This window comes from Zalophus californianus, chromosome 17 (genome assembly GCF_009762305.2).
Source record: "Zalophus californianus isolate mZalCal1 chromosome 17, mZalCal1.pri.v2, whole genome shotgun sequence".
NCBI lineage: Eukaryota > Metazoa > Chordata > Mammalia > Carnivora > Otariidae > Zalophus > Zalophus californianus.
In genome coordinates this window covers 42787149-42804648 of record NC_045611.1, presented here as the reverse complement: position 1 = coordinate 42804648, position 17500 = coordinate 42787149, and the positions used below count along the sequence as shown (strand labels likewise).

General features: G+C 40.2%; 1 protein-coding gene and 1 non-coding gene across 3 annotated transcripts in view; both read right to left on the bottom strand.

Annotated features, from left to right (window-relative positions):
• UBA2 (ubiquitin like modifier activating enzyme 2) overlaps window positions 1-17500 on the bottom strand; it is a 40130-nt gene that overhangs the window by 7607 nt on the left and 15023 nt on the right. For both annotated transcript variants that reach the window (XM_027618350.2, XM_027618351.2), the window contains exons 9-14: window positions 10763-10862; window positions 8380-8546; window positions 6529-6622; window positions 6329-6441; window positions 2535-2690; window positions 1076-1172 (exon numbers count right to left, since the gene is read on the bottom strand). In XM_027618350.2, the coding sequence (XP_027474151.1) occupies window positions 1076-1172; window positions 2535-2690; window positions 6329-6441; window positions 6529-6622; window positions 8380-8546; window positions 10763-10862 (727 nt within the window). The remainder of the gene's footprint in view (window positions 1-1075; window positions 1173-2534; window positions 2691-6328; window positions 6442-6528; window positions 6623-8379; window positions 8547-10762; window positions 10863-17500) is intronic.
• On the bottom strand, window positions 931-1007 carry LOC113936776. The gene has a single exon (XR_003524351.1). It is a non-coding gene; the product is annotated as a small nucleolar RNA SNORD79 (small nucleolar RNA).

Sequence of the window (17500 nt, the reverse complement as noted above, 5' to 3'; positions counted from 1 at the left end):
GTACTTGGGGAAAACAGTGCCCCCAGATTTTGAACGTCATGGTACATTGACAAAATTGGGGATGTGGAGAAATCAACTAAAACGGTAGCCCAAAGAGATGAGCTGCCAAAGTGACCAAAGAGGTATGGGAACGTAGACTAATGCAGTCTGAAGGGGACATAACCATAACCAATTCTAAGAAAGCTGAAAAAGAATCAAATGCATCATACTTTTTACAATAAATGCATTAACAAAAGGGATGACTTGCTTGCATTTTTAAAAAAAGACTTACTTATTTTAGAGAGAGAGTGCACAAGTGGGAGGGGCAGAGGGAGAGGGAGAGAGAATCCCAAGCAGACTCTGTGCTGAGCACACAGACTGACACGGAGCTCAATCCTACAACCCCAAGATCATGACCTGAGCCCAAACCAAGAGTTGGACGCTTAACCAACTGTACCGCCCAAGTGCCCTGACCTGCTTCAACTTCTGAAAAGGAAACCCTAGAAAACCCAAAGTGGGCACTGATTTTCAACACTACTTTCTGCTCTATAATGGGCTATCAAGGCTTCTTTCTCTACTCTTGGACAAAACACCTAATAGCCTTAAATTACCCTTCCTACCCTAACAGCCAGAGGAACCTTCTCATTACTAATTTAGCTCCTAGGATCCCCAAGGTGGTTCCTTGTTAGTGAACAAGAGCATCATGGTCACTGTAAACCTGACTATGCACTGGGTTCTTGAGAAACAGTCCCTGAGATACCCTGACAACACAGGAGACCCCAGACCTGGAACTGCAGTGATCCCACCAAGGCAGTGCCACCTAGGGAGAGCACTTCCATGACCAAATATTGCCCCATCAGCTGTGATACTAACATGTATAGTAAATGGACAAACTAATGTTACTTTCTCAGAGAGATTCCCATCTGTTTTTTAATTTCAAAAATCATCACTAACTTCAGTTTTTAAAAAATCTTCACTCTTTTTCAGAGATTCCCATCTGTTTTTAATTTCAAAAATCATCACTAACTAATGTTACTTTTTCATGTATACAGTTTCCACCCAAATGAGGGGAGTGGATAAATGCAATGTATGATACCTTCTGTCTCTCCCTCTTCTGAAGATATTAGGATTGTTCCTTTCCCATCTTCAATTTGGACATCTGGTGCTACCATAGCAAATTTTTCTTTCACTATCTATAAGAAAAAGAGATACAAAATATTTATATTTATATATATATATATATAGCTAAAGACCATAAAAAAAGACATTTTTTCCATAAAGGCTCTTACTTTCCCCTTCCATCGGAAAGGGGCAAAGTTGTTCATCAAGATACCTCAGGGCATGCAGGAAAGCACTGGAAATTCACCCAATTACTCCACGCCCATGTTGCCCACCCTCATGTTTGACCACTGATGAAGTTCAGATAAAACTTCCTCCAAATGGGAGATTGCGAACTCTTGATTGGCTTAGTATTTTGTTCTTCCCTACAGATTAGGTACTGAGCTAGACACTTGGCATATTTCATCTTAAGTCTCTATGCCAATCCTCTATTTGCAGATATTTTATAGATGGAAAATTTCTCATAAAACTGATTCTTGGATAGTCTTCCTCTTCCCAAGTTCCATCTCTTTAAATTCCAAGATGGATCAGGAGTGATGATAATCTGTCAAATCCTAGCTGCTCTTAAAAATAACAGGAATTCTCTAAAGGTCTGATTATCCCACAAATAGCAGGCTTGCCTTTAAGCTTAAGAATGACTACAGACCAACTATAATTATTTCCTAAGAAAGCAGGGGGGCAATCACCCTCTGCTGGCCAGTTTACCAAATCCTGCTGCTTCTCCATCAAAACATAAGCTCAAATTAATCTGCGCTATGCAATCAGTTCTGGGAGAAAGGCTATTCCCTTTCAAGCAGTCTAGGCCACAAGGGTCTATCGCCCCCATGTCATATAAACATGAAACATGATGATGGGGATTATCAGAGAGCAATCTGAAATGATCCCAAAAGTGGGAAGTGGCACCCATTTGGGCCATTTAGAGAAACTAATCTAGCCAATTTAGAAGGAGCCTAAAGATTAGACCACATCCTAAACTTCCATTTCCTTCACTCCAGAGCTCTCCTACTGGTGAATCCAGATACACAAATGCAACATTTCATAAGAAGCCAACTTAACACACCAGAATCAGGACCATCGCCTGTCAGGAAACAGAATTTACACACAATCTGGGAACAAAGTGTCTCTTGCTTGCCAAGAAACTGTATCACCTCTGTACCACCTGTGGTGCATATTCCATCCAAATTCATCTATTCCTTTCTGGGATGTGAGGCGCATACTCTGGAACCACAGACCAAAAAAAACCAGTAGGAACCCAGATAGTAAAGTAACCTAGAATATTAGAGCAACACACTTTAGTAGTCAGAATCTTTCAGAATAATTACATGGCTTTTAGTTTATCACACTAACACTATCAAGCAGAAGGGAACCTAGGTTTCCTGTTTTTAGAAGAGGAAAATGAAAAAACCTTGTGGAAGAGAACCAGCCCCTGCACTTACCTTATCCTGTAATGTGAGAACAGTCACTTTGTGGACATTCAGCCGAACAGTCACCTCTGGCTTGCTGGCACATACGTAACAATTAGGGTTAGGATGATCCAGTGCACAAGGCACAAGAAGCTTCTTTCTTGGGTTTGGTTGTTTATTCAAAAAAATCTTTGGAGGAGAAAAAATACAAGCAGAAACCACAAATCAGTTACAATACCACACAACCTGAAGTCTACCATCTTGTTTACTGTACAGCCAATAAAAAAATAAGTATTCCCTGGGCGCCTGGGTGGCTCAGTCGGTTAAGCGTCTGCCTTCGGCTCAGGTCATGATCCCGGAGTCCCGGGATCAAGTCCCACATCAGGCTCCTTGCTGAGCAGGGAGCCTGCTTCTCCCTCCGACCCTCCCCCCTCTCATGTACTCTCTCTCTCTCTCATTCTCGCTCTCTCAAACAAATAAATAAATCTTAAAAAAAAAAAAAATAAGTATTCCCTTCTAGATGGGAAAAAGAAGGAAAATCGTGGCCTTTTTAATAAGAGCCTGATTTTTCAACTTTCTTTTCCAATTAACTACCATGTGAAAGGCTGTGCTTACTGAAAAGAAATCTTGACTAACAACTCTAAACTATTCTGCAAACTAATTTACAAAAGTAAAGGCCTAGCTGTACTCATCCCTGATATCATTAAAACAGCTTTCAGGTGTCTTCCTAATGGTTGTTCTCATCAATTTTAAGCCAACTTCTCAACAGCAATACACTTATTTCTCCAATTAATGATAACACTTTCACAGATGTACGGAACCAATGTGCTGCCTTTCTTTTCAAGTTGTCTATGATGATTATATTAACGTTTATATAATTATGAGGAAAAAAATAATGTACTTCAGGCAATATTAGCACCTATTTACCATTTCCCTAGTACCCAAACAAAAAATAAAAGCCAATGCAAATTTTTAAAATTGCACTAGAAAAAAAAATGCACGGAAATTTAAAAAGGCCCCAACTTCATATTACTACAGAGTTTGGTGAACACTAGTAAGATTAATACAACCAAATGTCAGACGAACACTGGAAGCAGATATACAAATTCTCATTTCTTGATGACCATGTTAAGTGTGGCACCTGCTAAGATGACTTAATTCTAAAGAGGAACCCCATGGATTCCCCAACTTTAACGAAGTCAATCCTGTGAGAGGCAGTAAGTGCTAGGAGGAGCACTCCTGTAACAACAGTGCAGTTAGTCACTGTACTGGCAGGGCCAGAGGCAGGGTCCAATGGGAAAACAGATCTGACTGATCTTAGACTTCCCTGGGAAGGTAACTGTGCTAAGGGAAATCAACAGTCAGGAAAACAAATGCTAACACCATTAACATACAGGCTAACACTATTACTCCGTCCTAACATTCACTTCGTAAGTGAACCAAAGAATCCAGACATAAACATCATTAACCCAAGAGAGGGACGAAGCTAAGTAAGCAAAGAAACAAGGATATTATAGGAAACAGCTGACATTTTAATAAATTCGAGATTGGCAGTAATTCTACAGTCCTTCACTCCAAAATTTCATGAAAACGATAAAAGGTTTTTGTTTTTTAAAGTAGGCTCCACACCCAGCATGAAGCCCAGCGTGGGGCTTGAACTCATGTCCCTGAGATCAACACCTGAGCTGAGATCAAGAGTCAGACACTTAAATCGAATGAGCCACCCAAGTGGCGTTAATTTTAAAAGATAAACCTAGGGCGCCAGGGTGGCTCAGTCGTTAAGCGTCTGCCTTCGGCTCAGGTCATGATCCCAGGGTCCTGGGATCGAGCCCCACATCGGGCTCCCTGCTCGGCGGGAGGCCTGCTTCTCCCTCTCCCACTGCCCCTGCTTGTGTTCCTGCTCTCACTGTCTCTCTCTGTCAAATAAATAAATAAAATCTTAAAAAAAAAAAAAAAAAAGATAAACCTAGTCCAATCTCACGCAACATAGTAACTCTTTAACAGGAGACTCTTGCATAGAGCGAGGACCTAGAAGGGGAGGTGAATTAAGAAGAAAAATATCTCTCCCACAAAAATAGCAAGAAAAATGATCTTGGCTTTGGTGCTTAGGGGAAGTGGGGGAGGGGGAAGGAATGACACATATCTTCCTTCATATTTCATTACGGTAAGACAGGGCTCATGCGGATTTACTGTCAGACATAGGAGTTGAAAAACTAAAGCTAAGAATTTAAAAGTAGTCCTCAATTGGTAAGATGCCAGGCACCCAGATCAAATCCTCTTTGAAGAAGTACACCCTCAATAAGTCCTTCAGAGTTACCAGACACAGGGATGCCTGCCTGGGTGGCTTAGTGGGTTGAGCATCTGCCTTTGACTCGGGTCCTATGATCTCGAGGTCCTGGGATTAAGCCCCATGTTGGGCTCCCTGCTCAGTGGGGAGTCTGCTTCTCCCTCTCCCCTGCACCATGCTCTCTAATAAATAAAATCTTTTTTTTTTAAAGATTTATATTTTATTTGACAGAGAGAGCACAAGTAGGCAGAGCGGCAGGCAGAGGGAGAGGAAGAAGCAGACTCTCCGCTGAGCAGGGAGCCCGATGCAGGGCTCAATCCCAGGACCCTGGGATCATGACCTGAGCTGAAGGCAGCTGCTTAACCAACTGAGCCACTCAAGCGTCCCATAAATAACATCTTAAAATAAAAAAATTATCAGATACGATCTTAACGAACACTAATTCCATTAAAAAAAAAAACAACAAATCATACACCATAAGCCAACCAAATACTGTGAGATCTAGCAGAAATGACAGTAGACTCACCCATAAAGAGTTCAGAGATTGATATTATTATCAAAGAACATAAACTAGGTTTTAAAACAAAAAAGGAGACTAAAAAGCATGAACAAAGGAGAGGACTATAAAATGACAAAGCAATATTTAATAAAACTATAGAGAACTTTTAGAATTGAAAAAATGTAACAGAAGGAACCACACAGGGGTGCCTGGGTGGCTCAGTCGTTAAGCGTCTGCCTTCGGCTCAGGTCATGATCTCGGGGTCCTGGGATCGAGCCCCGCATCGGGCTCCCTGCTCAGCGGGGAGTCTGCTTCTCCCTCTCCCACTCCCCCTGCTTGTGTTCCCTCTCTCGTTGTGCCTCTGTCAAATAAATAAATAAAATATTAAAAAAAAAAAAAAAGGAACCACACAATGAGTCCCTCTAAGAATTCAGTAAAACTGCAACTATTAGAAGCAAACTAGCTTCTGCTTCCATTTCAGACAGAAGTAAGAGAAGCAAATGTTTTCCTTTTTGCTATAATTTCCAGGAAGCTTACTTACACATAAACTCACAAGGTAACTGTAACATGGTTTTTCCACTTTTTTTTTTTTTAAGATTTTTTAAATTTATTTGACACAGAGAGAGCGTGCACAAGCAGGCAGAGCAGCAGGCAGAGGGAGAAGCAGGCTCCTGGCCAAGCAGGGAGCCCGATGCAGGGCTCGATCCCAGGACCCCGGGATCATGACCTGAGCCAAAGGCAGACGCCTAATGACTGAGCCACCCAGGCACCCCTTTCCACTGCTTTAAATCAATTTTATTGTTTTAATTTTTTAAATGATCTGTTTAATGTGCTTTTTATAAGTTATTTTTTTCCCCTGAAGTACAGACTATACTATTAAAAAGAGATTGGACGGGGGCGCTTAGCTGGCTCAGCTGGCAGAGCATATGACTCTTGACCTCAGGGTTGAGAGTTCAAGCCTCACATCGAGCACAGAGCTTACTTAAAAAAAAAAAAGAGAGAGAGAGAGGTTACATAAAGAATGCAAATAGAAATACTCACTGTTCTACACTGGTCTATTTTTCCTGATAAAATCTTCAATCCTTCCAATACTATTAACCCAGCAATCACTGCATTAGTAGTAGCGATAGCAGGAATAATGTTCCCTGCCATTGCTGAAAAACAAAGATGAGTATGTTTAACTGTTAAAAAAGAGTAACTTAGAATTTTAGGTAATACAATTAAAGTATAACATAACTTACATTTTATATCAAATCTGCTCTTCATATTCATACTGAAAATATGCATCCTGAGGTTCGCAGCAGAGGTGACAAAATCCATTGCAGATGGGTCATCCTGCCAATTATTTTAAACAATTTATTAAGTCTTCCCAAAAACTTACTAATTTGGTTGGTATCACCTTCAAAACAGTACTTTCACATGTTTTATAACACTGTAGACAGTCAACTAGAATAAGAGATGGCCTTGAGGAAGAAGCTAGGGTCTCATTATCAGATTCTTGGATCCAGGAATGTAGCCTGACAAGAATGCCAAGACCCACCAGGCTTCTGGGAACTCAATCCTGCTTACACAGATACAGTGACACTAAGTGTATAGACCGCAACACCAATTCCATTCATTGACGGTGGCAACCCTCTCCTAGGTCCATCAGTCTGTAATGAAAGGTTGTTTGGTAACAGCAAAGAGATAAGGGCTTTTTAGAGAAAAGGGCTTCATTAAAGACTCAAACATCTGGACACCTTTTGGTTTTCCTTCAAATTCCCTTCATATACACCAGTCTCCTGCATTTGCGGTTTCTTTTCACATATGGCAATAGAACAAACGTTTTCCCTTGACAATTTATATTCTTCCGGAGATTGTATCTTGGTCACTTTAGATTTCAGCAAGATTTCCTGCTTCACTGAGAACATAATACTATCCTAGCCCTATAATTCAGAAGCACCAAAGTACAGAAGAGAAAGCACTGACAGGATGTGTGTTCTCTATGTATTTACTGGCTGGCTGGCTAACCTCAGGCAAATGAAATTCCTTAAATCTGTAATTCCTTAACTATTAAGTAGAGAAAATTATATAAATATTTTATAAGGTTGTGATGAGCATTAAGTACGAATATCTAACAGTACCCAACAGTGTACATTAGGTACTTCCCTAGACAACTGGGTCACCATATCAAATAGGTGTAGATTTTAACCAGAGGGTAACAACTCCCAGTTTCAGTTTCATTATCTAGCCCCTGTGTATGGATGAAAACGTCCCAAATCACTATTAGAACACTAATAATGAAAATATGTATTTATTAAGTAATCTTTATACAACATAAACCCAAAAGAATAAGGTTTACAAGGATCCCCAAAGTATGAACTTAACTAGCTCTATTTTGGATGTCTAATTCAATCACAGTGTCAAAATTTGCACAAAATTATCATCTCAGGTTAGTAAAACTGACCAAACTTTTCCTCTTACAACTCACGGCAAATCTCTACCATCATTGAAACATATAAACTTTAACACAGCTAAATCACTTGTAGATGTAGAAAACACTGATTACAATTAAAAATCTGATTCACTCAAATTTCAAAACATGACATCTAACCACAAAATACTTTTAAATATTATTTTAACTTGGTAAAAATAATTACATTTAATTTTTGTATTTAGAGGTCTCAGACCTTTCACTATTTCAATAGAAAGGCAATTTTATTACTTTCAAGGTTAATTAGGCCCATGAGCTGTTGTCGCCAAAAGGATTTTATGACTTCTATTAACAAATCTGTATTACACATAAAGTTTTTAAGTCAGTGAAACATTCTACTCCAATAAAGTCACATTTCTCCAGTCCAGTTATGTTCTCAAAACATAATTATAAACCACAAATCCATAACCAGAATCTAAAATCAAGTTCTATATTACTTGAATTCACGTACAGAAAGTTCATAGTTCAATGTAGTAATTAGAAATGAAAACATCCACGCAAACTCAACATTATGTCCTCAAATTCTGGTAGAATAAATGATATCCAAAAAGTTACTAGTTTCTGGTTACAGTTCAAGAACAAAAATATGCATGTGATATAGAACTGCCACAAAACGAACCTTGTCCCATATGAGCTCAGCTCCATCCCCTTTTTCTGCTAAATGAACTCTCAAAGTCTCAATGCTCTTTGAAAAAAGACATGCATAGCTCTTTACATCTAGAACTTGCTGGTCTTTCAGACCTAATTGTGGTTCATTTTGTTGATCTGATGCATTGGTTTCTTCTCCTAAGGGAAAAAATATTAGAAATTTCACTATTAAACATCATCCCTCTATTTAATTAAAAATTCAATGCTTGACCAATAAGAAAATCAAAATGAAACAAATTCCATTAAGATAATTATGATACTACAAATATTTGTGCAAGAAAATTGCTAATAGGAACCTCATAAAATCACTAGAGAATTCAAAGATACAATGTCGGTAAGATAAGCATTATGCCCAGCACATAGTTAGCACTCAGTAATTGGAAGCTATCAGAAACATATTTTTTTAAAAAGATTTTATTTATTTATTTGACAGAGACACAACGAGATGGGGAAACACAAGCAGGGGGCGGGGGGAGAGGGAGAAGCAGGCTCCCCGCTGAGCAGGGAGACCGATGCGGGGCTCGATCCCAGGACTCTGGGATCACGACCCGAGCCAAAGGCAGACGCTTCACGACTAAGCCACTCAGGCGCCCTATCAGAAGCATACTTATATTTAGCTGTAAAACCCAGCAATTGCACTACTGGGTATTTACCCCAAAGATACAAATGTAGTGATCTGGAGGGGTACGTGCACCCCAATGTTTATAGCAGCAATGTCCACGATAGCCAAATATGGAAAGAGCCAAGATGTCCATCAAGAGATGAATGGATAAAGAAGATGTGGTGTACATATATATACACAATGGAATATTATGCAGCCAACAACAACAACAACAAACCCAAAATCTTGCCACTTGCAATGACGCAGATGGAACTAGAGAGTATTATGCTAAGTGAAATAAGTCAGAGAAAGACAGGTATCATATGACCTCACTGATATGAGGAATTCTTAATCTCAGGAAACAAACTGAGGGTTGCTGGAGTGGTGGGGGTGGGAGGGATGGGGTGGCTGGGTGATACACACTTGGGAGGGTATATGCTATGGGGAGTGCTGTGAATTATGTAAGACTGATGAATCACAGACCTGTACCTCTGAAACAAATAATATACGTTAAAAAACAAAAAGAGAGAAGACAGTAGGAAGGGAAAAATGAAGGGGGGGGAAGTCAGAGAGGGAGACAAACCATGAGAGACTATGGACTCTGAGAGACAAACTGAGGGTTCTAGAGGGGAGGGGTGGGGGGATGGGTTAGCCTGGTGATGGGTATTAAGGAGGCACGTATTGAATGGAGCACTGGGTGTTATATGCAAACAATGAATCATGGAACACTACAGCAAAAACTAACGATGTAATGTATGGTGATCAACATAATAAAATAAAATTAAAAAAAAATTTAGTCCATAAAGACAAATATTCATTACTGTAGAGAACTGCTCCCAACTGACACCCCAAATCTCCTGGGACCCTTTAAGTTTCAATGTGCTGATCACTGCAGTGCCTACATTAATTGTAATGTAACTTATCTAAGGCACAGACATAATGTGTGGAAGGGGCGGTAGAATAAGGAAGAAGTCACTACCACAATAGTTTTTCTCACATTTAAAATTGTAAGTATGTCCCTAAATTAAATCCTAAAGAGATAATCACACAAAGGTACAAAGATGTGCATGTATTCTTATCACAACACTATTTGAGGGAAATATGAAACAAAGGTTAACCAATAAGGGACTAGTTAAATAATACCGACTGGAAAGAGCAAGTAATTATATATAAATGTGTATGATTCCATTTATGTAAAGTGCATAAACAAGAGCCCTTTATTTCTGTGCACAGATAGAGGTAACTACCAAGACATTCCCTAAATGTTAATAGTGGCTATTTCTCTAGGTGACAAGATTTCCAGCCATCTTCCTTCTTCATGTTTTTTTTTTTTTTTTAAGATTTTATTTATTTGAGAGAGAGAGAATGAGAGCCAGAGAGCACGAGAGGGAAGAGGGTCAGAGGGAGAAGCAGACTCCCTGCTGAGCAGGGAGCCCGATGTGGGACTCGATCCCGGGACTCCAGGATCATGACCCGAGCCGAAGGCAGTCACTTAACCAACTGAGCCACCCAGGCGCCTTCTTCATATGTTTCTAAACCGTTTGAATCTCTTACCATGAAATTCAGGGTTATTTAAAGATTTTAAGTGAGAGAATTTCCAATTTAGGTATCCCAAAGACTAAAATGTATTTAAGTTTATTTATTTAAGTAATATCTACATCTAACTTTGGGCTTGAACTCACAACCCTGAGGTCAAGAGTCCCATGCTCTTCCAACAAAGCCACCCGGGCGCCCCACAAAATGTATTCTTTACCTTGACTTTGCACTTCAGCCCAGTCCAACGGAACCGGAGGTTTCCTTTTCCGCCACAGTTTGTCCATTGTCAACAGATACCGGATATCATCTTTAAAAAGCTTAAAAAAATAAAAAAATAACAAAGATAAAATCCCACAAATCCTATAGTCCCTATGCTGAAAAAAATATAACAAAATTTCATTGATTACTATAAATATTATACCATAAAATCTTCTGACTTAAAGGCATGTCCTATACCAGCAGATTCACAATTTCCAAAAGAAAAACCCATAAAATGTAAACCTTTATAAAAATATTTATACAGAGCGTCTGCATTTGAAACAGTGAAAGCAGAAATGCTGAGAAAAAGAGTAAAGGAACTGTGAATAGTGCTCACGGTCCCTGCCCCTCTAAGTCACCTCCCCCAAGCATACCTAAAGTTCCAAAGATCGACCTGAAGCAAAATCATGCCAATCAAGAAGTTAAATAAACTTACACCAGTTCCATAAGAATTGAATAAAATCACTGAGCCTAGAGATACCAGTTAGCAATATCTCCAAGTTCATGGGTATAGCAATAAAGCAGAAACATTTTATTTTTTAAAGATTTTATTTATTTATCTGAGAGACACAGAGAAGATGAGAGAGAGAGCATGAGCAGGGAGGAGGGGCAGAGGGAGAAGCAGACTCCCCACTGAGCAGGGAGCCTGATACTGGGCTCAATTCCAGGACTCTGGGATCATGACCTGAGCTGAAGGCAGACGCTTTTTTTTTTTTTTTTAAGATTTTATTTATTCCTGAGAGACACAGAGAGAGAGAGAGAGAGAGAGAGAGAGAGAGAGGCAGAAGCAGAAGCAGGCTCCCCAAGGAACAGGGAGCCAGATGCGGGACTTGATCCCAAGACCCTGGGATCATGACCTGAGCCGAAAGCAGATGTTTAACTGACTGAGCCAACCCAGGAGCCCCAAACATACATTTTAAAAGTACAGTGCTCAAAACCAGAATTTAACCACCTGTAACATCTTTGAAATGTGGTCTGGCCCCCCCAAAAGCCCAAGACTGAAACAATTTCTTTTTCAAAAACGTTATGGGGCGCCCATGTGGCTCAGTCATGTCCAACTCTTGATTTCGGCTCAGGTCATGATCTCAGGGTCATGAGATCGAGCCCCAAGTCAAGCTCTGTGCTGGACATGGAGCCTGCTTAAGATTCTCTCCTTCTCCTCCCACTCACACACTTTTCTCTCAAAAACAAAACAAAATAAAATCATGTTATAAGCAGTATTATATATAGCCTGAGAGACTATCACATGAATGGCACTATCCTGTGGTAGAATTTCAGATGATTTTATTATATTTACTTTTTCCTCAGCTGTATTTTCTATTGTCAGTTGATTTAGTCAATACATTTATTTTATGTGTCAGCTCTGAACTTAAAATTGGCTTAATAAAAAAATTCAGAACTATTTCTTTTTAAAAAAGATTTATTTATTTTAGAGAGAAAGAGAGTGAGAGTGAGCATGGGGGAAGAGGGCAGAGGGAGAGGGAGAGAATCTTAAGATTCCCCTTGAGCCCAGTACCCAACTCAGAGCTCAATCCCATGACCCCGAGATCATGACTTGAGCCGAAATCAAGAGTTGGCTTCCTAACCAACTGAGCCACCCAGGCACCCCAAAAATTCAGAACTATTTCTATCAAAATATATTCAATTCAATCAGTATTTATGAAGTATCCTTAAATCTTTGGAAAACCAGCCAAATATACAAATAGTTAGAATACAAATTCAGTGTGAGAATCACACAGCTTTGAGTACTAGAAGGAATTTTGTTCTGAGGAATAAGGATAGTTTAAGGAGATGGTAACATCTGAAATGGATGCATAGGCAAGGATAAGTTCAGTATGACTTGGGAAACAAAACTGGTTAGACACATTTTATAGAGGACCTTAAGCACTTATCTGAAAAGCCTCCCAGGCAATGGGGAATTAGCATGGTTTTCCATGCACAAGCTCCACACCCTTTATCCAATTATTAAATACTGGGAATCCCTCAGAGTTCTAAGATGGTACTAAACCATCTTCATGCTCTTTTCTCTTAGGCTTACAAACGGGCCTGCAAATCCCAGTCTAAACCTCTCTGCTTGCCTTTAGAATTACCTGTCCCTACTCTAATATTCCAGAGGAATCTCAAATTGATTCTATCACCTTATCTCATCCTCTAACCCCTACACAACACATCTGCTTCCCACCTTACCTACCTCAGAGAATGGCACCTTATTCATTCTGCTGCCTGGCAGGAAACCAGGTATCATTCCTGATTCTTCACTGTTCCTCACTCTGAACAACCTAAGTCTTTTATTTTTTTACAAAAAGATTTTACTTATTTCAGAGAGAGAGAGAGCATGAACGGGGGGTCAGGGGGGTGGGGATCAGATCTTAAGCAGACTCCCTGCTGAGCGTGGAGCCCAACGTGGGGCTCAATCCTACAACCCTGAGATCATGACCTGAGCCAAAATCAAGGGTTGGACACCTGAGGCGCCTGGGTGGCTCGGTTGGTTAAGAAGCTGCCTTCAGCCCAGGTCATGATCCCAGGATCCTGGGATCGAGCCCTGCGTTGGGCTCCTTGCTCAGCGTGAGCCTGCTTCTCCCTCTCCCTCTAGCTACCCCTGCTTGTTCTCTCTGTCAAATAAATAAATAAAATACTAAAATACTAAGAAGAAAAAAAAAAGAGTTGGACACTTAATCAACTGAGCTACCCAGGTGCCCTAAACAACCTAAGTCTTGTTAAATCTACTTTTTCTCCACCCTCCACTGGGAATGCAGATAGGCTGTACTTCAGATTATATTCTAGCACTGTACAACTTCAGAAGGTACTGTCCCATATTGATTACAATAGGAATATCAGGTCCTAGAATGGTGCACAGCATACCCTCTGTATCTGATCCTGCAGACCACCTTTTAATGGATTCTCATTGCCTTGGTATAGCATCCTTATCATGATCTAGGAAGTCTTGCCTGATGTAGCCTCAGCTTATGTTTCGATTCCTCTTCCCAGTCTCCCCTTTAATGAGAATTATTTCAGTTTTCCGACCTGAGACCTTCTGTGTACATGTAGCATTCTTTTTTTTTGGTTAATATTTTATTTATTTATTTGACAGAGAGAGACATGGCGAGAGAGGGAACACAAGCAGGGGGAGTGGGAGAGGGAGAAGCAGGCTTCCAGCGGAGCAGGAGCCCGATGCGGGACTCAATCCCAGGACCCTGGGATCATGACCTGAGCCGAAGGCAGATGCTTAACGACTGAGCCACCCAGACGCCCCTACATGTAGCATTCTTATCCCCAGCCCAATTCTTTAAAGTGTTGGGTTGAAATGTCACTTCCTCTGGAAAGCCCTCTTTTGAAACCTCATACTAGGTCTAATAACACTAATAACAATGTTAAGTCTACTTAGTATTAAAGGGTTCTAATGCATCTGATCTTAATGTCATAACACTCTGAATTTGGTATTACTTGTTCAATGTCTGACTTTCCCCTCTAAACTATGAGTTACCTACAAAGAGCTGGAACCCTACTTCCCATCTTATTCACTGCTGTATCTCCTATCAGAGTGGTGACCAGCACACAGCAGATGCTTAGTTACCTACTGAACAGATTGGAGATGTACTTGAGATTACGTTGGCATTCAACACTGCTCAAACTGGAATGGGAATAGGTATATGCACACAAGTTTGGAAAATACTGTCACTATCCGTAACAGAATTAAGTACATTTTAGGCATAACCAAAATTGATTTTCTAAAGAAAAGGCTGTAACAAGGAAATAAATGCAACAGGTTTAAGAGTCAACCTATGACATCTCTTGCACTGAGGAAAAAGAGAGGAAACATAAACTGGAGGGAGTACAGGCCATTTGCGTAGGACCTATGCATGCTGGAAAGCAGACAGAAGCCAGGAAAGATCAAGATGCCAGGCAGAGAGAAAATACTGTTTGAAAACTAAGGTATAAAATTAAATTGGCAAAATACGGCGATAGAAAAAAATTTAAAAGCAGCAAGACAAAAGAAGACAGTAACTTACAAGGGAGACAAACCCCTTATGGCTAGATTTTTCAGCAGAAACTTTTCAAGCCAGAAGGGAGTGACATGATATATTCAAAGTGCTAAATGGGAAAAACCTGTGGTCAAGAATACTTTATCCAGCAAAGCTATTATTCAACATAGGAGATAAAGACTTTCCCAAACAAAAGTTCATGACCATTAAACCAGCCCTGCAAGAAATATTAAAGCGGGGGGGGGCACCTGGGTGGCTCAGTCGGTTAAGCGTCTGCCTTCGGCTCAGGTCATGATCTCAGGGTCCTGGGATTGAGCCCCGCATCGGGCTCCCTGCTCGGCGGGGAGTCTGCTTCTCCCTCTCCCTCTGCCTAACCGCTCTGCATACTTGTGCTCTCTATCTCTCTGTCAAATACATAAAAAAAATCTTTAAAAAAAAGAAAGAAAGAAAGAAAGAAATATTAAAGGGGACTCCTCGAGTGGAAAGGAGACCGAAAGTGGCAGGATGAAAGGAAACACAATCAAGGCTCAGGTCAAAAAAAAGAAAAAAAAGAAAGGAAACACAAAAGCAGTTAGAATGAATATTTCTGTAAAAAGTCAGTCAAGGAACTCACAAAATAAAAGGATATAAAATGTAACAACATGTATCTAAAAGGCGTGGAGAAGAGGCATAAAGAATGGGTTCAGGGGCACCTGGGTGGCTCAGCTGGTTAAGTCACTGCCTTCAGCTCAGGTCATGACCCCAGAGTCCTAGGATAGAGCCCCACATCGGGCTCCCTGCTCGACCAGAAGCCTGCTTCTCCCTCTCCCACTCCCCCTGCTTGTGTTCCCTCTCACGCTGTCTCTCTCTCTGTCAAGTAAATAAAATCTTAAAAAAAAAAAAGAATGGGTTCAAACTTAAACCACCATCAACTTAATAGACTGATATGCAGAAGAGATTATATACAAATCTAATGGCAAAACCACTAATAAATATGCAAAGAATAATGAGAAAGAAATCCAAATGTATTACTAAAGAAAATCAGCAAGCCATGAAAGAGAGAAAGACAAAAAAGGATCAGAGAAAATCTTCAGGAACCACAAAAAAATGAAAACACACTCAATGGAATGAACAGCAGGATGGAAGAAGCAGAGGAATGAATTAATGACCTAGAAGAGAGTAATGGAGAGTAATCAAGCTGAACAAGAGAAAAAAGGAATTAGGCAAAATGAGGATAGACTTAGGGAACTCAGTGACTCCACCAGACATAACTAACATTCTTATTATAGGAGTCCCAGAAGAAGGAGAGAAAGGGGGGCAAAAAATTTATTTAAAGTAATAGTTGAAAACTTCCCTTATTTGGGGAAGGAAACATATTCAGAGATCCAGGGGACACAAAGAACTCCCATCAAAATCAACAAAAGCAGACCCACACCAAAACATACTGTAATTAAACTAGCAAAATACAGCGATAAAGAAAAAAATCTTAAAAGGTACAGGGGGCATCTGGCTGGTTCAGTCAGTAGAGTATGTGACTCTGTCTCAGTTTTGAGTTCAAGCCCCACATTCAGCATGGAGCCTACTTTAAAAAAAAAAAAAAAGACAAAGGTACAAGGGGAAAGGAAAAGTAGAATTAATCTTTACTTAAAGAGATTTCTCTCAAATAGCAGGGGGGGAAAGTACGCACAAAGTGCGACCTTCTCTTGACATCTGTCCAATGGCTTCAAACCTGTTAATAAATCCTTAAGGTCATCTGCTCATCTGGTAGGAGTGTATTAGGCAGTTCAAGAAAAGCTGAGAAATCTTCAAGTATCTATTATGATAAACCTGCTAGGGAGTGAAGGCAAAGAAGTAAAGACTTTATAAACATAGACATGGGGCGCCTGGGTGGCTCAGTTGGTTGGGCGACTGCCTTCGGCTCAGGTCATGATCCTGGAGTCCCGGGATCGAGTCCCACGTTGGACTCCCTGCTCAGCGGTGAGTCTGCTTCTCCCTCTGACCCTCTTCCCTCTCGTGCTCTCTCTCATTCTCTCTCAAATAAATAAATAAAATCTTTAAAAAAAAATAAACATAGACATGAATACCTAGCTGGACTATAATTAGATCGAGCCAATTAAAACAATCTTGTAGATTTCTCTAGAAATATTCAGCAGGCAAATAATAAATACTAATGAGAAGGATTTGACCAAGAACGAGCGGATTAGGGATTCAAGAGTAATTAAGTACATATCAGATTCCCAAGAGATTTGAGCAGGAAAGGGATATAAGAGAAGATGAAAAACAGCAGGAACCAAAGATCAGTTATAAGGAAAACCAAGAAGTTCAGTGTAAGTGAGGGAAGGAAAGTAAACCAAGAGTGTATAAGTGAGCCTCTCTATTTTAATTCTTATGAAGATGCTATATTGATTTATCACGAGTGCTAAAATTCCAAAACCTAGGGGTGCCTGCACGGCTGTTGGTTAAGCAACTGCCTTTGGTTGAGGTCATGATCCCAGGGTCCTGGGATCGAGCCCCACATCGGGCTCCCTATTCAGCAGGGGAGTCTGCTTCTCCCCCTCCCCCTGCTCATGCTCTCGCTCTCACTCACTCTCTTTCAAATAAATAAAATCTTTAAAATTCCAAAACCTGCTTACCCTGATGACATCAATCAACTTATTAAGGCAACATTAGGCATAAAAAGCATATACTTCATGTACTATTTTAAAACAAACAGAATAATAAATCTGTCCATAATT